General features: G+C 39.2%; 1 protein-coding gene across 6 annotated transcripts in view; it reads left to right on the forward strand.

The window, feature by feature from the left end:
- The window catches only part of CLIP4 (CAP-Gly domain containing linker protein family member 4), a 95,506-nt gene that overhangs the window by 31,774 nt on the left and 40,663 nt on the right, over positions 1 to 23,069 (forward strand). For all 6 annotated transcript variants that reach the window (XM_036748717.1, XM_036748715.1, XM_036748716.1 and 3 more), the window contains exons 9-11: positions 3,930 to 4,073; positions 19,127 to 19,216; positions 20,430 to 20,573. In XM_036748717.1, the coding sequence (XP_036604612.1) occupies positions 3,930 to 4,073; positions 19,127 to 19,216; positions 20,430 to 20,573 (378 nt within the window). The remainder of the gene's footprint in view (positions 1 to 3,929; positions 4,074 to 19,126; positions 19,217 to 20,429; positions 20,574 to 23,069) is intronic.

Genomic DNA, 23,069 nt, shown 5'->3' on the forward strand with positions numbered 1-23,069 from the left:
GCATACCCAATTCATTGGTCTGCTTGTTCTCTTTTTTACTGATACAAACACTTAGCAATGTAAATTTTCCTCTAATTACTGCTTATGTTGTATTCCATAGGTTTTGATATGTTGTTTCATTATTGTCATGTTCTTTAATGAAATTATTGTTTCTATTATTTGTTCTTTAACCCATGCATTCTTTAAGATTAGGTTGTCTAGTCTCCATTTAGTTTTTCCTATGTTTCCATGGTCCCTTATTAAATATATTTTCTATTGCATTGTGGTTCTATAAAGGAAGCATTTAATATTTCTGCTTTTTTGCTTTTAGTATAAATCTTTTGTGCCCTAATATATTGTCAGTCTTTATAAAGGTACCATGTACCACTGAGAAAACTCTCCAGATATCTATCATATCTAGCTTATCTAAAATTCTATTCACTTCCTTAACTACTTTCTTAGTTATTTTTTGGTTAAATTTATCTAGTTCTGAAAGGGAAAGATTAAAGTCCCCCACTAGTATAGTACTACTATCTATTTCTACCTGCAATTCATTTTACTTTTCTTTTAATAATTTAGATGCTATGGTATTTGGTGCATGTAAGTTTAGTATTGATCTTGTTTCATTATCTATGTCACCTTTTTATCATAATGTAGTTTCCCTGTTGATCTCTTTTAATTAAATCTATTTTAGTTTTGACTTTGTCTGATATCATGATTGCTGCTCCTGCTGACTTTTCATTGGCCGACGCATAATACATTCTACTCCTGCCTTTTATTTTAACTCTGTGTGTATCTCTCATTTTTAAATGTGTTTCTTATAAGCAGCATTTTGTCAGATGTTGATTTTTAGTCCATTCTATTATCCATTTCTGTTTTATGGGTTAATTCACCCCATTCACATTCAAATTTATAATTACTATATTTGTATTTTCCTCCATCCTATTTTCCCTCACTAGTTAGCCTTTTTAGCCTTCATTTTTACCCTATCCCTCTTTTAATTTACATCTAACCATAACCTCTCTATTCTACAGCCTTTTAAAGAATCTCTCCTTTATCCTCTTCCCTAACTCACATATTCTTTATTCTACCCACTCTTCTAAGGGTCCCTCCCTTTTCCTCTCTTCCCATCCTCCTAAATCTTAATCAACATGCCTTTCTTCTTTTATTCTTGCTTTGGGCTGAAGAAGCTTTGGCTTTTTGTGACCCTAGGCTACCTCTCTTTATGAAATAGGGCCCAAACCTATGAGTAGGGATGGATATTTAGATTTAATGGCAATAGATGGGCTATATCACAGTTTGATCTTGGATTGCTTTCATTAATGGTTTTGGCCTCTCTTACCTGCTTTTGACCTCTTACTCCTAACTGGTCTGGATAACTTGGCAAACTAGTTGAATGGGGTTTGGAAAGATGAAACTGCTGTTTTAGACTTAAAAACTCTTTTTTTTCCATTTTTTATTTTTATTTTTAGTTTACAATACACGGTTCTACATAATTTAGAGTTCCAGATTTTCTCCCCTCCCTCCCCCCTCCCTCCCCAAGATGGCATGGAATCTCATATAACCACCATGTATAACTTCGCATTGAATTAATTTATACACTAGTCAAGTTGTGGAGAAGAATTATGACCAATGGAATGAATCATGAGAAAGAAGAAACAGAACCAAAAAAAAAAAACCAAACCCAAAAACAAAAACAAAAGAGAAGAAAAAAAGGCGAGCATGTAGTGTGACTCAATCTGCATTCAAACTTCATGGTTCTTTCTCTGGATGTAGATAGCATTCTCCATCGTGAGTCCTTTGGAGTTGTACCTGCACCTTGTGTTACTGAGAGGACTGAAGTCTGTCAGGATTGGTCCTCACGGAATCCATATATCTGTGGTTGTGTACAGTGTTCTCCTGGCTCTGCTCCGCTCACTCAGCATTATGTCATGTAGGTTTTTCCAGGTTGTTATGAAGTCCATTAACATCTTAGAATCAATGGCAGCTAAGTAGTAAAGTGGAGACATTCCAGAATCTAATATCTAGAAAAATAGTTCAAATCCAGCTTCAGATTATGGCTGTGTGACTGTAGTTAAGATATTCAACCTTTCTGTGCTTAGTTTCCTCATCTGTAACATTGGCATAAAAATAGCACCTACCTCACAGGTTTGTTGTGAGAATCAAATGTGATAACATTTGTAAAATGCTTTGTAAACACTATATAAATACCAGCAATTATTGTTAATATTAGTAATTCCAAGTTTAGCTATTTAAAATTTTCATTCACCACCTGGATTCTTTTAGTTTATTATACTTCTAAGTGTCTTATACTTAAATTATTTTTAATCTTTGTTGGTGAACATAGTAGAAGCAGCCACATTGCCAGGTGTTTTGCCAAGCTCTGAGGAGATAAAGAAGCTTCCATTGTAATGGAGGAGATAGCACACAAAGGGGGTCTGGAATGGCAGTAGGCATGTGCGTGGGGAGATGGCCAAGAAGTGGCTTTGAGACCATCCACTAAAGACGAGGAAAATATGGTCTACTTGGACAAATGGTGCTTATTTGCTTGAATTTTATCTATAGATTGCATTTTCAAGGTTACAAAAATGGTAACAAACTTTTCAAAGTCTTCTTAGAAGGAAATCTGGAAATCTAAACTGTCAAGTTCAATTTATGTGAGAATCGCAATGTTACTTTGATCCCTTCATTATGTAAACCTTTTTCAGCTTTATTAATTTAGACTTTCTTTATATTTTGTGTTAGTGGGTTTGTATTCTTTTCATAATTGCTTATGTTGTTGACCCCATCAGCTGAAAAACTCCTTGGTGATGGAGACACTGTCTTATATTTCTTTTGTAATAATCCTCATAGCACCTATAGTATGTCATGGCATACGACCTTTTAAAATTAAAAAAAATTTTCCCCAAATCATTTTCATCCTAATTAGTAGAGTCTCCCAGTAGGTGAGCCATTTCCACTCTCACTAGTCATCTTGGTTGCCATTGTTAGAAAGCAGATACAGGCCTCAACTCTACTGCAGGACACGAGAACACTACTGCTTATGTCCATCCCAGCTAATGTCAGTTAAATGGAAACCTGCTTATACTAGCAAGTTATAGGTCAGCCTCTATGTCAGCTTGACTCTGACTTCATGATAGTACCACAGTCTAATTCAGTTCAATAAACTTGTGTTAATTTATTATAGATGAGGTAGTATGTCAGGTTCCATATAGAATATACACAATGACAAACCCTGTTGTGTCCTACCATCAAGCCTGAAAGATACCATAATTCCTAATAGCTACAAAGAAGATTGAGTTCCAGAATAGGGACATGGTATTAAATTAGAAAGATTCGGTGTGTACTAGAAGTCTGGCCAGGAAAGAGGATCAGATTTTGGAATTTGGAGAATTAGCAATAACAGTATTAGTGAACAAGGGACCTCAGAGGTGATTTTTTTCTTTTTGTCTTGAGAGAGGCTGTTTGTTGTATTTTCTATTTTATAATGTGTGTGTATGTGTTTATGTATATAGGTATGTACATGTGCATGTCTGTTCAAAGCCTAAAGACTCCCCTGCTGGAACAGAGCCTTCTGGAAGATCCTTATATAATGTGCTACCATTAAATGAACAATTTCTTCAAAACACTTGATTGAAAATGCTTAATTCCATTGATCTTTTCCTTTACCAAACTTCTATTCTGCACCCCACTGCTGTTTGCCAGGCTGTGCACTGCTTTGTTCTAAAATCCTGTAATATGGTTAGTTTTTTCTCCTTATTCTGTAAGCCCCTTGAGGGCAGGAACTGCTTCTTAAACTTTTCTTGTGTCATTCACAACCTGGGCACTAAGTAAATGCTAAATAAATGTTCCTTGATAGATAATAATACCAAAAAATTGAATTTGGCCTTTTTATTTGAAATACTAAATTTGATATTTTGTAATGATTCAAACCCTGTATTTTCCTTTAGGCATTTTCGCACCTCTTTCAAAGATAAGCAAAGCCACAGATCGGAAGAAGACCATAGGTCGAACGCCTTCTACTACACGTGCTGCGCCGCCCATCAGATCCCAGAAGGTTGATGTCACTCATGTAACTTCAAAGATAAACACTGGTAGGTAAAACTGGAAATCTCATTACCTTCTGAAGCATTAACATTTCTTTTGTGTAAAAAGTTCTTCCATCTAGGTTAAGGTTTGGAATTTGGGGGAGGTAGCTTGCTCTGAAACCTGAAGTTGGTAAGATTATATCAGATATGTTTGAAGTTCATTGTTGCTCCAAGATTTTGTTTTCTAACAGCAGCAGCAAAGATCCTTCCTGTATTTTTCCCCTAATATTTTTTTTCCTGCTGCTTCTGAGAAAAGATCTGTAGGATTCACCAGACCACCAAAGGGGTTTGTGATACCCACGAGGTTATGAACCTCTGCTCTAGAATTTTCTTTCCTATATTTCTTGCAAATTACTGCCAGAGTAATCTTCCAGGAACACAACTTTCATCTTACTATTCCCCCAATAAAGAAGTCCAAAGTCCTCCAGAGTCTTCCCCTTTCATAACTACATTCAGCCTTACCCTCCCCCGCTTCCCTACATATACACGTCAGTCCAGCTCTGTTCTCCTCATTGTCCCTCACACATACAATATTCATGTTTATTTTTACTATTGAACCTTTGTTCATACTATTTTCCCCCTCACATTCAATCAGTCAATCAATAAACTTTTATGAAGCTCCTATTATGTGTCAGGTACCATACTAGCACTTTAGTGCTTGACCCCCTTTTCACAGTGCTACCTATTAGTTAAAGCTTAAGTCAAGTCCCATCTTCTCTGGGAAGCCATCATGCCTGACTCTAGTCCATGTTAATGTCTTCTTTCTTTGTATGTATTATCTGAACCACATAAGTTACTTTTATAACCTGTATTGTTTTGCTGACTGTGTTCTGTCTGACTGTCGTGGAAGCCCTTCACATGTTGCTTTGTACTCTGAGGAAGGGGGGAGGGTGCACAGGGTAGTAGGTAGAAGGACAGTGCAGGTGCTGTATTTGTGAGCTGCCTGAAATGACAGGGCTTTCCCAAAGCCTTTCAGAGAGATCCTTGGAAAGGGGGATGTTTGAAAATGAGTTACTAGATGCACAATTTTTAGCAGGATTTGCTGAACAAACTGAGGCCTATTACAGAGAATAAAGAATAGATTATAGATGATGTGGGAGAGAGATCCTCCTGTTTGGGCAGTGATCTTCCACTACTGACTCAGGCTGTGGGAAAGGCCTTCTGTCATCCAAGTGGCACAGTCATTGTGTACAGGAAGGTGGCCATGGGACTGCTGTATACACCTGCAGATATTCACAGAGAGCTTGTCTGATGGCTTACTTAAAAGGGCATTGTTTCTGATGCCTTGCTAGAACATGGCACAAATGGGATAGAAGTATGGCAAGTTGCTCATACATAAAAATGTAGGGGATTACTAGGGATGCTCCAAAAACCTGCTGTCAACATTTTGTGCAGATTGAACACATGAAGCCTCAGGGTTATCAGACTTGAATGTATTTGCAGGTTGGATGGATAGTTTAGTGAAGCTGAGTGCCTAGGACTCCTGTAGAGGATTCCTGTCTTCTTCCCAGCAGGAGGGAAAGAAGACCTTCAACCTTGTGCTAATGAGAAAGGCTGCTACAGAAGACACTGACCAGGGATCCTAGGATCATAGATTTACAGCTCGAAGGGCCTTAGAGGTCATCTACTCCAACCCCGTGATTTTATAGATGAGGCAACTGAGGCATGAAAGGATCACACAGATAGTGTGGCAGAAGTGGGAAGGGTGGGGAAGGGAATGTGCATTCATATAGCACCTACTGTATGCTTGGCACTGTACTGAGCACATTTACAACTATCTTATTGATCCAGACAACACCTCTTGGAAGTAGGTCCTATTATTATCACCCCCATTTTATAGTTGAAGAAACTGAGGTAAACAAAGATTAAGTGACTTGCCCAGGGTCACATAGCTAGGAAGTGTCTGAGGCCAAATCTGAACTCCAGACTTCCCGACTTCAGGCCTAGCGCTCTAACCACTGTACTACAGCTTCTCAGATAAGCATTCTCTCCACTGATCCAGGCTGCTTCTTCAGAGCTGCAATGGCTGTGGCACTCCTGATGAGATCATAGTAACCTTACTCAAGTCACTCAGGAGACCACATCTGAAGACATGTGATTAGTGCAACTTTGGCTGGATGGGTTGCAATCTGCCTTGTTGGAGGTACTGCCCATACCATTGCTATTGCATAGCCACTGGAGCGTTGGTCTCGTTCTCTCTTGGTTTTCATATCTGGAAGTGGGTTTATGCAATGAGACAGCTTCTCAAGAGCCAAAATGGATGAGTGCCTTCTTTGTTTGTGTTCAGGTCATAAAAAGCTAGAAGTATGAGCAGTACGTGCTGCCTGTTGGATTACTTGGATGGAAAGGAGTGTTTCTTTTTGTTACTCTGGGCAGCAATTAAAGACTAAAGAAGGCATTCGTTTCCATTCTTTTTGAGCCAGTCAGTGGTCAATATATGACCCTTGGTCAAATCAGTATTCTTCCTCTCTTGGAAATCCTCCGGATTCTTAATATTTTTATATTGATGTAAAAAGTTTATCACATTAGAAGTTTGTGAAGAAGAATGAATGCTTAAAAAGGTATAATCAATTTTCAATTAACCATGATTACATTTGAGCAGTCATGGAGGGTACCCAAAACAAGTCAATCCTGCAGTTCTTAGTGATTTCTAAATTCATTTTATGGTGTCTAGTTTTTTCTCCAGCAGATTTACCTTCCTAATTAGAGTTTACTTAGGCTAATATTAAAATGAGTTTTCATTCATTGAGCACACACCAGCTGGCAGTAAGGGGAGAGACTCAGGAACTTGTCAGGGGAAAGCCACTTCGGGATAAAAAGCCAGTCGACAGACATTTATTAGGCACTTACTGTGTGTCAGGTACTTTGCTAAGCACTGGGGAAACAAAATAAAAATTATCGTCCCTCCTGTCAAAGAGCTTCAATAGGGGACCCAGCATGCAAAAAATATGCGTACAAGAAATATCTAGTTGAAGTAGTTGGTAATCTTAGAGTGAATGGAATGTGTGTGTGTGTGTGTGTGTGTGTGTGTGTGTGTGTAAGTGTGGGGGGCATTGGGAAAGGCCTTTAGCATGTGGGATTTGAACTGAGTCTTGGAAGGAAGCCAGGAGGGAGAGGTGAAGAGGGAGAGCACTCTTAGTGTGAAAAGACGCAGAATGGTGAGTTGGAGTGTCATTTGTGAGGAAAAGCACGATGGCCAGTACAATTTTGGTGTGTATAATTGTGTATTTGTGAAATTTAAATAGCGCACAGTTAGAATTGGTCAGCTGGTTAACGGCATAAGTTTTAAAAGCCGTCATTCCAGAGTTTTCTAAATGGTTTAAGATACTTTGCTGTGAAACCTGAAGTCATAGAAATGAATTGTTTACTTAGTTCATCTCCTGCATCTCAGCATCTCTAAATATTAACACCTAAACTACTTAACTTACCCTGATAATCAAGTTAAATGGCTGACTTGGAGAAGACATGGGAAAGATTCCTAACTTGACATTTTAAGGTAAAGGTATGTTTCAATAAGAATGCAACATTAATTAAAAGCAGCATTTTATTCATTCCTTGTATACTAAATCATTGTAACAGATTACACCTTGTCAGATCCCTCACTGAGCCCTAGATATGTCCTGAATTTTCTATGACTATTATTTTAGTTAATTTTTCAGTTGCAAGTGGTTTTTCAGCCTTACAAGCTTGTTGTCTTTGTGAGAACCTCACCCATGGTTCTTTCTTGCCTTGTCCAAAAAAGAAAATCCTTTTTTAATCTTCCAAGATAGGAAATTCAGTCAGTCAGAATGCACCTACTGTGTTCCAGGAACTGTGCCAAGTGCTGGGGAAGCAAAAAAGGGCAGAAGACAGTCCCTGCCTTTGAAGAGCTTCTGCTCTCTAATGAGGGAGACAACAAGCAAATAAATATGTACAAACAAACTATAAACAGGGTAACATAGGAAATAACTAACAGAGGGAAGGCACTAAAATTAAGAGAGGTTATAAAAGGCTTCCTGTAAGAAATGAGTATTTTAGCTGGGACTTGAAGGAAGCCAAGGAAGTCAGTAGGCAGAGTTGAGGAAGGAGAGAATCCTAGGCATGAGGGACAGCCAGAGAGAATGCCTGGAGTCAAGAGATAGAGTGTCTTGTTTGTGGATCTGCCAGGAGGCCAGTGTTACTGGATCAAAGATGAAAGGTGTAAGAAGACTGGAAAGGAGTGTGTGTGTGTGTGTGTGTGTGTGTGAGCGTGTGTGTGTGTATGTGTGTTTGTTAGAGTATGAAGGGCTTTGAAGGCCAAGGGATTTTACATTTGACCCTGGAGATGATAGGGAACCACTGGAGTTAGAGTAAGGGAGAGGTGACATTGTTGAACTATGACTTCAGGAAAATCATGTTAATGGCTAAATGGAAAATGGATTGGAGGGGAGAGATTTGAGGCAGGCAGATCCACCAGCAGGCTTTTGCAGTAACCCAAGTAAGTCCAAGTAATGAGGACCAGCACTAGAGTGGTGACAGCGTTAGAAGAGAGAAAGGGACATTTTAAAGAGATTTTGCCAAAGTAAAGTCTCCAGGCCTTGGCAACAAATTGGATATGGGGGGCGGGGGTGAGAGAGAGTAATAATCGAGGATGACTCCTAGATTTTGAGCCACGAGCATGGTGATGCCCTCTGTAGTGATGGAGAAGGGAGGCAAGAGGAGGGATTAGGAGAAAAGATAATGAATTCAGTTTTGGACACCTTTGGTTTAAAATGTCTACTGGGTATCCAGTTTGAGATGCATGAAAAGCAGTTGGAGATGTAAGATTGGAGGTCAGCAGCAAATTTAGGACTGGATTGTTAGATTTGACAGAATCATCAGCATAGAGAGGGTAATTAAATCTGTGGGAGTTGATGAGATTACCAAGTGAAATAGTATAGAAGGAGAAGAGAAGAGAGCCCAGGACAGAACCTTGTGGGACATGCAGAGTTTGTGGGCATGATCTGAATAAGGAGAAAAGGAGACTGAGAGTGGTTAGAGAGGTAGGAGGAGAACCAGGATAGTATTTTATTAAAAACCTAGAAAGAAGAGAATATGGAGGAAAAGATGGTGATGGACAGTGGCATAGGCTGCAGAGAAGTCAAGGAGAACGAGGACTTAGAAAATGCCACTAGATCTGGCAAGATTATTAGTAACTTTGGAGAGAACAGTTTTAGTGGAATGATAAGGTCAGAAGCCACATCGTAAGGGTTAAGAAAAGAATGAGAGGAGAGAGTGTGAAGTCCCCTATTGTCTATGCCCTTTTCCAGGAGTTTACCCACAAAATGCAGAAGAGATTTAGGATGATCATGGGGATGGAAGGATCAAATGATAGGTTTTTGAGGATGAGGAAGACATGGGCATGTTTGTGATTAGGTGATTAGGGAAGGAGCCAGTAGAGAGGAATAAATTAGGGAGCAGTCTGTTGGAGGACATGGGATAGAATTTGATCATTTGTGCAGGTAGAGGGGTTTGCATTGGCAAGGAGTAAGCCTGCCTCTTCCTGTGAGATGGTGTGAAGGAGGAGATAGTGGCCAAAGGTGTTTGAGTGATAGGAGATGAGGAAGAGGGGAGAAGAGGGAGCTCATGGTGAATGGCCTCAAGTTTTTCAGTAAAATAAGAGGCAAGGATCTCAGCTGAGAGAGTTGAGGGAAGGGAAGCCTTGGGAGGTTTGAGGAAGGGTGACCAAAAGTTTAAGAGGCAGGATGGAGTACTAGATAGAGGGTTGGCCTCAAAATCAAGGAAACTTAGGTTCCCACTTCTGATACGACTTACTGGCTGTATGACTGACCACATCCCTTAACCTCTCACTGTCCTCCAGCCAGTTCCTTAAGAATAGTTACTGATCTGCATTTATAGAGAGAGCTCTGTTCCAGGAGCTCACTACATCAATGAAATCACAGGATTTCTGTGTTTCTTCTCCCCCTCACCACCCCAAACAAAATAAAACAGTCTGGAAGTACACTGTTCCTCGTGGGTTGATTTTTGTGTGTGTGGGGGGGTAGAGTAGAATAGTTTAGAATCATGACTGTATAATTATCAAAGTTTCAGGACAGTTGGTTCTCAGATTTTGTTATTCCATGACTATATAGCCTGATCTTTACATTTCATCAAAATAGTCTGGTTGTTCGTGTAAGGACAGAACTAGTCCATATTAGTGGTACTGTGTGTATGTGCTTGCATTTATTATTTTTTTAACAAAATAAGATTTTTTGGTTGATCTCTCTTATCTTTACATCATCAAAATTTCCCCATTGTATTTCTCCTCCTTCTCCCAGAGAGCCATCCCTTAAAACAAAGAATTTTTTTAAAATAGAAGAAAAAAAATCAAAACCAATCAACACATCCCACAGGTACCCCTAAGAGGTGAGAAGTCTGAAGCTGCTGCTTGAGGGGTGCCTCTGTGTTTGAGTAGGTGAGAAATGGAATCCAGAGTCCCCAGGATAAACTCAGTCTGCGTATGCCTCTTGGAGATAAGACATGTGGGACCCATGTGCATTCAGTTGGAAGCAGCTAATGTGATGTCTTCGCAGGGTTCACAACGATGTTGGACCAGGTGTCTGCTGAATTCATACTCCCCACAGCACATACAGCACATACTGTGAGCTCGGAAACACATTACAGGCTTTCCACACCTAGGAAGTCTGGGAATCCATGGCTTCCCTGGAGTTTATGTTCAACTCTCTTGTGTACTACTTCTCTTTTCCTTGTTTGAGAAACACAGTTTAAACTGAATGATAATGCATTCCTTATAGGTTTATCCTGAAAGTTTCTCACAATAGAACTTGATTGCTTGCTGTTGTAAATCCTAAACTGACATGTACTTTTTATGTAAAATACAGTGAGGGGGGAAATTCCACATCTCCCCAAGAGGTTGGATGTGCAAATGGTGTAAGCTGAGCTCTTGTCTTAAGATGTGCTTGTGCCAAAGGGTCCATTAGATCTAATCTAGGTAATTGATTCACTGGTAGTGTGGGAGGATGTCTGAAAATTCAGAGCTTTTTTGAAGTGTTAGTATATGCTGCTGATTTTAATTTCTTTCATTCCCTTGGCTTTCAGTTCCTTTGTTATCTATTAAAAATGTGAAATATGATCATTACACATTTTGATAAATTATGTTCAACTTTTAGCTTTAATTGGAGTGCTGCATCCAAAAGCAAACTGTATGTATGATTCTGCTGCTGTGGTTGCTATTTATGGATACAATTTGCTTTTTAAAAGCCTCATCTGCTAAGGTCAAGTCACTTTTCACTTTAACTGTAGCACGCTTATTTTCACCCATTGTGAAATGAGGATAATATTTGCGCTTTTTGCTTTCTAGGGGTGTTGTAAGGGAAAATAAGATATTTGTGTGTTACACTGGGAGTTTTGAGCTACTGTGGAGGAAAGGTTAAATTCACACTTAAGGTGGCAGCATCCTCCTCCAGTCCTTTGCTTTTGAACTAAATCGAATACGAATTTTGAAGTAGGGATGCCAGTAAGTTCCTGGAACAACTTCTTGAAATATTAGCTGTTTGTTTGGGGCCTTCACTGGAGCAGGCCAGCCAAATCTTGCTTAGCGTATGGATGCTGGCTGAATTCAAGGTGGCATGATGGGAAGAAATGATGAAAGCCAGCTTTTTAAAAAAGGTTATTTTATACAACTTACATAACAGAAACAAGCTTAAAGTAATAGAAGAATTTTAGTTCAATCTAACCTTCATTTATTAAGTACCGCAAGGTGACCCAGCTGATAGAGTGCCAGGCCTGGAGCCAGGAAGATTTGAGTTCAAATCTGGGCTCAGACACTTTCTAGCTATTTGACCCTGTGCAAGTCACTTACCTCATTTTCTTCATCTGTAAAGTGAGCTGGAGAAGGAAATGGAAAACCACTCCAGTATCTTAATAAAGGAAACTACAAATGTCAGAAATGACTGAACAGCACAAATGCTATGCCACAGGGGAGATACGTAGTTTAGGTAAGATGTGGTACCTGTCATCATGAAACTTATAGAAGGAGGCTGTGGCATACACCAAGAATTATTTTGCCAAGATTTAAGTGTGTAAGAAAGGTGCCATGTGATATGTGAGGGCAAAGGGGAAGGTCATTGTTGTTTTTGAGAGGGAGATTTCATGAAGGAGGTAGCATTAAGATAGGCTTTGAAGGGTTGTGGGGCTAGGGGTCATTACAGGTATAGAAGACAGCAGGAGTGAAGGGCCTCTGTCTGATTCGCTGGTGGATCCCTGATCTTTGCATTGTGGTCTCTTCTACCAACCCAGACCAAAAGCCCTTTATGCCTTCTTGCTCTGTATATACATGTCCTTGTCTCTGTCTTCCTTTAAATCTTTAATTGAGAATCCATCCAGTATGGTAGAAACTTTTCTCTGCTTCTTCTGATAATTTTTTTATTTGATAGAGTGGGACTAAGGCTGTCTATGCAAGAATATAAGAACCCATTGTGACTACTGTTTGTCAATTTCTTTTTTTTTAAATTTTTTTTATTTTTATTTTTTTTCTTAATTTAAATTTATTTATTTAACATATTTGGTTTTCAGCATTGATTTTCACAACAGTTTGAATTACAAATTTTCTCCCCATTTCTACCCTCCCCCCCACTCCAAGATGGCATATATTCTGGTTGCCCCGTTCCCCAGTCAGCCCTCCCCTCTATCACCCCCCTCCCTTCCTATCCCCCCCCTCCTTTCCTGTAGGGCAAGACAAATTTCTACGTCCCATTGCCTGTGCATCCCACCTCCTAGTTGCATGCAAAAACCTTCCTTTTTTGTTTTTGAACATCTGCCCCTAAAACTTCGAGTTCCAAATTCTCTCTCCTCTTCCCTTCCCACCCACCCTCCCCAAGAAGTCGAGCAATTCAACCTAGGCCACACGTGTATCATTATGTATAACCCTTCCACAATACTCATGTTGTGAAAGGCTAACTACATTTTGCTCCTTCCCAACCCATCCCGCTTTATTGAATTTTCTCTCTTGACCCTGTCCCCTTTCCAAAGTGTTTGTTTTGATTACCTCCACCCCCATCTGCCCTCCCCTCCATCATCCCCCCCCCTTTTATTTTTTTTTATCTTCCTCCCTCTTCTTTCCTGTGGGGTAAGATACCCAACTGAGTATGTATGGTATTCCCTCCTCAGGCCAAATCTGATGAGAGCAAGGTTCACTCATTCCCCCCTCACCTGCCCTCTCCCCTCCTCCCACAGAACTGCTTCCTCTTGCCACCTCTATGTGAGATAATCCACCCCATTCTATCTCTCGCTATCTCCCTCTGTCAGTATGTTGCTCTCTCATCCCTTAATTTCATTTCATTTGTTTTAGATATCTTCCCTTCATCTTCAACTCACCCTGTGTCTGCTCTCTCTCTTTTACATATATATTTATTTATATATATATATATACACACACACATACATACATACACATACATACATATACACATAGATATATACATACATACACATTCACTTATATATATACATAAACATATATATATACATATATATGCATATTCCCTTCAACTACCCTAATACTGAGGACTCATGAATCATACACATCATCTTTCCGTGTAGGAATGTAAACAAAACAGTTCAACTTTAGTAAGTCCCTTGCAATTTCTGTTTCTTGATTACCTTTTCATGCTTCTCTTGATTCTTGTTCTTGAAAGTCAAATTTTCTATTCAGTTCTGTTCTTTTCACTGAGAAAGCTTGAAAGTCCTCTATTTTATTGAAAGTCCATATTTTGCCTTGGAACATGATACTCAGTTTTGCTGGGTAGGTGATTCTAGGTTTTAATCCTAGCTCCATTGACCTCCAGAATATCGTATTCTAAGCCCTTCGATCTCTTAATGTAGAAGCTGCCAGATCTTGGGTTATTCTGATTGGGTTTCCACAATACTCAAATTGTTTCTTTCTGGCTGCTTGCAGTATTTTCTCCTTGATCTGGGAGGTCTGGAATTTGGTGACAATATTCCTAGGAGATTTCTTTTTGGGATCTATTTGAGGAGGTGATCTGTGGATTCTTTCAATTTCTATTTTGCCCTGTGGCTCTAGAATATCAGGGCAGTTCTCCTTGATAATTTCTTTAAAGATGGTATCTAGGCTCTTTTTTTGATCATGACTTTCAGGTAGTCCAATAATTTTTAAATTATCTCTCCTGGATCTATTTTCCAGGTCAGTGGTTTTTCCAAGGAGATATTTCACATTGTCTTCCATTTTTTCATTCCTGTGGTTCTGTTTTATAATATCCTGATTTCTCATAAAGTCACTGGCTTCCACTTGCTCCAATCTAATTTTTAAAGTAGTATTTTCTTCAGTGGTCTTTTGGACCTCCTTTTCCATTTGGCTAATCCTGCCTTTCAAGGCATTCTTCTCCTCATTGGCTTTTTGGAGCTCTTTTGCCATTTGAGTTAGTCTGTTTTTTAAGGTGTTGTTTTCTTCAGTGTATTTTTCAGTATTTTTTTTGGGTCTCCTTTAGCAAGTCATTGACTTGTTTTTCATGGTTTTCTCGCTGTTTGTCAATTTCAAGAGAGGATTTGGCCTGTTGTAACAAGGACATCCTTGAAGTGTTTCCTCAGGCATGTTATCTCCAGTTAAAATCATACATAATTCTATGGCAGTTGTGGTCACAGAGCTTGCACTGTCAGCATCTGGTTAGGCCTAATCTGGGAACCCTTCCTCCAAGGTGTTGGGCAGTCTGAGGTGGTTGTTCTGTGCAGAAGAGATTCCCTGTTGCTGCTTTTTGTCCATATGCCTCTATTTCTAGATGTATCATTACTTCTTGCATTGAGCCCTAGAACACCACAAAGCCGCCTCCATGAAATCTGACCAAAAGGGGGGGCAGTCTCATTGCACATGAGAAAAACAAAATGGACAAAATAGTGGATGTTGCTTCCTTCTGGAGGAAGAGGTAGCCCATAGAAGCCAGCCATCTCTATGTATAGGACATACATAGTATTTTCCAAAGTCTGTCTTTTTTTACACTCTTATTCTCCCAGTGATTCTGTGTGGCTGCTGCTTTCAGACTCTACATTCTCTAAAGACTTGAAATTGCTGGTGACACAAGGGACATGCCTGGTGGTAATACATATGTGTGAAATGTCATAGTGTCTAATATTTTTTCAACTAGCTTTAACTCTTCACACATTTTTGGTACCCATGTTAGCTTTTAGACTACTATATAATTTAAACTCTTCTAGTTGGGTATGTTGGTCTTATGTTCTGTCATTACAGTCGTGTATTTTATTTTAAACATAGATTTTATTGATGTCTTTTGGCATTATATTACAATCTTTGCTACCTTCCTTTGTGACAAATAAAAACAGTTAAAAACATTCCATATAGTGAGTATATCTGACAGTGTGTACAATATTCTGGTGGGGGCAGAGAGGAGGGAGAGAGATCCAGGAGGCAGCATGTGCCAGGCAATTCAAATCACCCCCATCACCATCTCCCCCCAGATGCTGATGAAAACAGCCCAGGACCCTGAGCCCAAGAGCTCAGGGATAGTAATGTCCATCAGACCACTAGACCTGCTTCTATCCTAGGCCCATGGCCATCACTGAGAGGAGAAGTGATTGCGGAGAATGGGCCTACCTTCTGCATTACTACCAGCAACTTTGAGCCAGCTGGCATATAACAGAAAGACCCCCTGGCCCCCATCCTTCCAGCTCAGCCCTCATCTAGAGGGAAGTAAGCCTAGCATAGACACAGCCTGGCAACTGCTCCTGCCTCAGCCACTCAAGACCCAGAAAAGAAAGCTTTTACTGCTAAAGTCCTTGATACTGTTACGTGGTTCAACATCAGAGACTGATAAAAAGAAGTGGCATTGCCATGAGACTTTTCTATCTGAGTTGAAATTTCTTATGCGTGTTGTCTCTTTTTTAGAATGTTGGGTCCTTGAGAGCAGGGGATCATCTCTTCTATTTGTATCTCCAGTGATTAGCACACAGTGCATTGTATGTAGTAAGTGCTTAACAATGGCTTTCTTCATAAATTTATTCATTCATTCAATTCATTCAAGGGATTTCACTGATTTTTCTATTACTCAAAGTTTGATTTCCTTTTGGTGACTTTTAAAATTTATATTGTTTTCTTTGTATTGCTTATTTTTTCTTTGCATTAGTTCATACAAATCTTCCTATAGTTCTCTTTGAGTTTCTCACTTGTGATTCCTTATTTCACAGTAAAATTCTATTATATTTATCTATCAAAAATTTGTCAGCCATTCCTCAGTCAATGGATGCCCCCTGTTTCCTGGTCTTTGCTACCGCAAAGAGGATTGCTATGAATATTTTCAGAAGTAGGGGATCTTTGTTTCTGGCTTCGAAATTCCTGTAGTGAGATCAGCGTGCAAAAGGGAATGGCCAGTTAGTCCATAGTCGCTTGTCTTGCACAATTTCATATCGAAATTCGTAACTATTGGACCAGTTCACAACTCCACCAAGAGTACATCACAGTACCTGTCTTCCCATTGCCTCTGTAGAATTTACTGTCCCCATCTTTCATCATATATGCCATTTTTCATAGCATAAGGCAAAGCTGTTTTAATGTGCATATTTCTTGTTATTAGCAGTTTGGAGAATATTTTCATGTGGTCATTTATTCTTTGGGCAATTCTTTTGGAAACTGTTTATGTACTTTGTCCACTTATCTGTTGGGAAAAGTCTCTTGATGGTCTATATTCGTGTCAGTTCCTTGTATATTTTGGATATCAAAATTTTATTGGTGATATTTGCTGCAAATACAGAATGTGCCTAAAAACTTTAGTGTACTTGAAAAAGCTATTAGGCTATCAAATAGCTTAAAACTGCATTAAGACTTTTTGGCACAACCTCAGTCATCTCCATTCTCTGATTTCTCTTCTTCTGTATTCTTTGGTTCTATTTGTGCAAAAACTTTGAAATTTGATGTGATTAAAATTGTCTGTTATATCTTTTATAATCTTCCCTTTCTCATGTTTGATTAAGAAGTCAGAAGTACCTGATTTTGTTTTTCTATTTTTTTTTTGGTCTATGGCCTCAAAACATTGTGTCCAGTTTGAACTCATTGTGGTCTGTTGTGTATGATGTTGGACTTCACTTAAGCTAGACTGTTTGCCAGTTTTCTCTGCAATTCTTGTGAGAAAGGGAAGTCTTTCCTCTACCAGTATTTCTTATTTCTTATTTCTGACCCATATTTTCTAGTACTTTTTTTTACATCTTTCCATCTGTTTACTTTTGCATTAAAATAACTGATTATCAAAGTATATTGATCTAATTTGGAAGGTCTTATCAAGGAAGTGTCAAGGGAGAAAAACTAAATCCCCTCCCTCAAAAATGGTTGGTGGGCCCACTGTGGCAGATTTATAGGAGGACCTGGACAAGAGTCACACAGGATGGGCAGGCATAGAGGGTTTGGGAACTACTATGTTAGAGGGAATACCTGCATTGAATAAATTGGAGATTCATTCCGTTATTGGAGAATCAACTTTTTTTGTTCTCTACTTTCTCCTTCTCTGTAATAGATATTGGCAACTATTTTCACTTAACCCCCGTTTGCCTCAGTTCCCTAGTCTGTAAAATGGGGATAGTAACAGCACCTGCCTCCCAGGGTTGTTGTGAGGATCAGATGAGATGATATTTGTAAAGTGCTTAGCACAGTGCCTGACACATGGCAGGTGTTATATCAAGACTTATCCCTTTCCCTGTCCTTCCCATTTTCATGGTGGTTTTTTGTTAAATACTATATTTCACCACATAATCGTTGACACTGCGTATTCGTCGCACCCTCTTTTTTCAGTTCAAAAATTGGTTTATAACTTTTTATTGTATGATCGTCGAATGGTATAATTCTGTTCGTCACACTGATTAAAAGGTAAGCAGAACAGCAATGTATTCACCAGTGGCATATAGATATGCATTTATCTCTCACACATTGCCAGCTGTGAGCCTAGAATTCTCAGAGCATGTGCATTGTCAGTATATTTCCAAAAGCCAACTTGCATGGTTTGTTTAGAGTGCTATAGTACTACTGGTATTGTTACTCAGACCAACGAAGAGCCATAGGTGCAAGCAGAGCGGGCGGGTGGGTGAAGCTGCCATGAGTAAGTCACGTGATGTGTTAAGACTTGCATTGCCAGCACTACGTTAACATGTGAAGCATTTCTTTCTGATTATGGGTAAATATAAAAACTATTCTGTGGATACTTTACAAATGTTTTACTTGATCCTCACAACAACTCTGGGAGGTAGGTGCTACTACTATCCCCATTTTACAGTTGAGGAAACTAAGTCAGTCAGTCAGTAGATATTGAGCGTCTGTTGTGTGCCAGCTATGTGCTTTACACATGTTATCTCATTTGATTGTCACGACAACCCTAGTGGTAGGTGCTATTATTACCCCATTTTACAGTTGGGGAAAACAAGGAAATCAGAAGTTAAGTGACTTGCCTAGGGTCACACAGCGACTAAGCGTGTGAGACCGGATTTGGACTCATGTCTTCCTGACTCCAGGTACCACAGCACTCTAGGCACTATGCCACTAGCCTCCTCCTCCATAAGAAGGCTGAGGCCATGAAAGTTTGAAACAGATGGAGCTCACCTCTCATTTAGATGGGTGAGATAATCTAACAACACCAAAATGCCAAGATTCTATAAAATGGTTTTCTCTGGCCTGAAATTTGGTTTATGTGAAACTTGGTAATTGGCGGACCACAGAAAGCAAAGAATGCAGGTCCTCAGGAGTCAGTGTTTAAAACATTTAAGTGGATCACTTGGTTCTACAAAGTTGTGCTAAAAATGTTTTTATGATATTTTGATAATTTGGATTTTGAGTCAAGAATGTAAGACATCGGGAAGGGAAGTTCTTTGGTATTGTAATATGTGACCATAAAGATATTTCTTTTTAAAAACATAGATTTTTCTTAAACAGGCATTTCTTGTATCTGTTTTCAAATATTAGCGATCAGTACAATACTTTAAAAAAGCAACCAGGCTTATTATTTTTATTCAAGGCTTGTTTGTATTTGTTCAGCTCCAAACTATTTAGAATTCTTTTCCTGTTTTCTGAAAAACATGTTGCTTTTTTACCCCAGGATTAACACCGTCCAAGAAAGAGGGTGGTTCTGAATCAACATTGTTATTGTCTTCTGGTGAAGAACTGAAAACTACACCTGGGAAGGAAGGTAACATAAGATATTCTGTCCTCAAAATGTTTGTGGCTTATTATATTAATCATTTGTCACTTTTGTCCTACCAGCTCAGTCCCTTACACAGAGCAAGCACCGCCTCTTCTAGTTCATGGTATTATCACTTCACAGAGAACACTTGCAATATTAATTTTGCTCTGTTTATAAAATGCATTATTTACAAGTAATATTGACATCCACAGTCCACTTAAGAAAGGACATGCATTTTTGTTGTGCTGTAAAGTTGACAGTGTTTTTATATACATTCTCATTTGGTCCTTATAAAAATCCTATAAATATTCTGATGAGATGCAGGGTTGGGTAACAGTTATTGCCATTTAAAAAAGGAGAATTGAATAAGAAGAGTGAGGCCTTGAACAGCACAGGTCTTCAGAATCCACTTTCAGGACTCTTCGCTGCACCGTGCTTGACTCCCAGTATCTCACCTCATTTCAGGAAAGCCAAGGAGAACGTTTCAGAAATCAGGGTCACCTTTGAAAGCTCCTCTCTTTGTGTTATCTCTATACCACCTCTTGATATTCTTCTCTCATCATAAAGATGGGAAAAGGACCCACATATACAAAAATATTTACAGCAGCTCTTTTTGTGGTGGCCAAGAACTGGAAATTGAAGGGATGTCCATCAGCTGGGGAATGGCTGAACAAGTTGTAGTGTATGAATGTAATGGATACTATTGTTCCGTAAGAAATGATGAGCAGGCGGGCTTGAGAAAAACCTGGAAAGACTTACTTGAACTGATGCTAAGTGAAATGAGCAGAACCAGGAGAACATTGTACACAGTAACAGCCACAGTGCACGATGACTGACTTTGATAGACTTAGCCCTTCTCAGAAATGCCAGGGTCTAAGACAATTCCAAAAGACTCACAATGGAAAATGCTATCTACATCCAGAGAAAGAACTTGAGAGTCTGAATGCAGATGGAAGCATAGTATTTGCTCTCTCTTTTTTTTCTTCTTTCTCATGGTTCCTCCCATTGGTTCTAATTCTTCTTTACAATATGACTAATGTGGAAATATGTTTAATATGAACGTATATGTAGAGCCTATATCAGATTGCATGCCATCTTTGGGTGGGGGAAGGGAAGGGAAGGGGAGAAAATTTGGAACTCAAAATCTTATGGAAGTTGAAAACTAAAAATTAATTAATATTTTTTTAAAAAATAAGATATTCTTCTCTCTTTGTTTCAGCTGTTCCACCTGTATCTATCAGCTCCTCTTCCTCTGTATCCTCCCTGGACAACAAACAGATTCCCCATAAGAAATGGAATCCAACCAACAGTAATAAGGAGGCATCGATAAAAAGTTCTTCCATTTCATCAAGAGCCAGTGCTGGTACCTGTGACTTTTTCATCATGGATTTTTTTGGTGGTTTTTAAAAATTTTTTTTTAAAATTACTTTTTGGTTGTTGATGGTTCAGTTTTGGTGGACTTAAATTTTTAAATTGTGTAGCAGGAAATATTGCTGGCTTTTTCTATTTGGAGAAGAAACTTCCTGCAGCTAGACTCTGTTTTTGTAGGCGTAGCTGAAAGGACCAGTTGGTGACTGACAGACTTTTGTATGATATGCACCCGTATAGATAATTGTTTGCTTTGTAGTTGGAGGTGGTGCTTGCAGAATTTACATATTTTGCAATCTTGACTTTTAGATTCATAGTCACTTGAAAAAAAGCTACTCCTCCTAATTATTGTGCATTAGGCTCAGCTTTTGCTTTTTTCCTGTAATCAGTGTCCTTGTCACAGAATAGCATAGGAGCTTAGAAGTGGGAATGCCATCAGAGGACATTTGTGCTGACTGGGCAGTTTTTCTATACCCTTTGCACCAAATGATTGTCCACCCCCTGCTTGAATACTTCCAGTAATGGAGTTCGCTGCTTCGTTAGGAAGCATCTTCCATTATCACTCTCATCATTTCATTCCTTAAATGCCTGCCTCACAAAAGGTTTCTGGCTAGAATACAAAGACAAGCTCAAATCAGGCTATACCTCTCTCAAGGAATTTACAATTTAATAGAGTGGAGAAGATAATATACACAAATACTATGGTACAAAGTACCATGTGATTAATGAAGAGAAGTCCAGAAAGAGTACAGAACATCTTCAGCTGTCAGGGTTGGGGGCGGCTGGAAGAGTTAAGTCTTGGAAGGTCTCCTGGGGAGGGAAGTGGGTGGTGCCTGAGTAGCCCACATCTATATAGATCCTTTTAGATTTTTTCCTCATGACCATGGGTGGATAGTAAAGTATTATTATCCCCATTTTACAAATGAGGAAATTGAAATAAAGAGACTGACTTGCCCATAGCTAGTTAGGTGTAAGGGCTGGAAGTTGAACTTACTTCTCTTGACTTTGAGTATAGTGATTTTTTCACTCACCATAAGGGCTCCAAAGTGATTAGGCTTAATATTCATGGAATTTTCTGGAAAAAGAATGTCTCTGTTAGGGTGATCTTTTTGGAGAACAATATGCAGTAAAAGTTAAGAGATGCAATAACTCATATATATGGAGAGTTTTAATGTGTGCAAAACACATTCCTTACAGCAATTCAATGAGGCAGGTAGTGAAAACATTCCCCTTTTACAGACATGGAAACTGAAGCTAGAATGAAGGGGAGAGACTTTAAAAGGTGCTCATGGGTACTAGTAGGGAGGGTCCATTCCAGGCATGGGGAACAGCATGAGCCAAAGGCACAGAGACTAGCTGTGGCAAGAAGATGTGGGAGAACAACACTCCACCCCCACCTTAGCTGCCGAGAATAGGAGACAGCGGGCAGTAGAGTGGGGCTGGAAGGGAGGGCACGGAAAGAGGAATAGCAGGAGATAAAGCTGGAAAGCGAGGCAGTAACCTGGTGAAGGGGAGCAGCCCAGAATCTCAGAGTTGGAAAGGTGATTAAAATGATCTGTAGAGGTCATCTAGTCCAACCATCTCTGACCACCTGATGACTTGAAGGATCGTTCTCCTTAGAAATTTGGCCTTAGGTTGAGCTGAATTTTTTCTCCTACAACTTGGGTCCCTTGCTTCTAGTTTTGGCTTCTGGGACCAAGTGGACATGGTCATATCCCTCTTTCACACAGCAATCCTTCAATTCCTTAAAGGTAGATATTCCCACTAAATTTTCTTTTCTCCAGGCTAAACCTGGGGCCTGAACCCTCCACCTAAGCATTTTATGGTGTGGTTTATAATCCCCTCACATTAACATCCTTTTCTGGCTCCACCAAGGTTTGTTCTCAAACATGACCCTCATTTGAGTATTCAGCACAGCACTCTAGATGTGATCTAAGTAGGATGGTGGATAGTGGGACTACAACTTCCTTGTGCTTCTTTTTATGCAACTGAATGTTATCTTAGGTATTTGGGGCTTTCATATTCCACTACTAACTTATGTTGAGTTGATCCTATACAAAAATACTCAGATCTTTTTCCATTAAAAAATATTGATAGCTTTTGCTTTTACATTAAAATTTTCCCCTGTATTCCTCTCCCTTCTCCTCCCTGAGAGCCATCCTTTATAACAAATAGTTTTAAAAAAAGGAAAGCAGGAGAAAAAACCAATAAGCATATAAAAAATCTGACAATATGTACAGTATTCCACTTCTGGGGATCACCCCCCCCACCTCTTTCAGGACTGAGTGGAGGGTGTTTTCACATCTATATCTCTTTCATATAAGTTGTTGTCTAGGTATACCTCTTATGTCCTCTACTTGTATGTAAAGAGCTCAAATGTAAGGCTTTTGTAATAGATGTATGTTAAATTTAATCTTAGATTTAACTCATCTTGCTTGGCTATAAAGGTATTTTTGGGTCTAGATTCTATTGTGTATCATGTGAGCTTGCT

Source organism: Trichosurus vulpecula, chromosome 3, assembly GCF_011100635.1.
Source record: "Trichosurus vulpecula isolate mTriVul1 chromosome 3, mTriVul1.pri, whole genome shotgun sequence".
NCBI lineage: Eukaryota > Metazoa > Chordata > Mammalia > Diprotodontia > Phalangeridae > Trichosurus > Trichosurus vulpecula.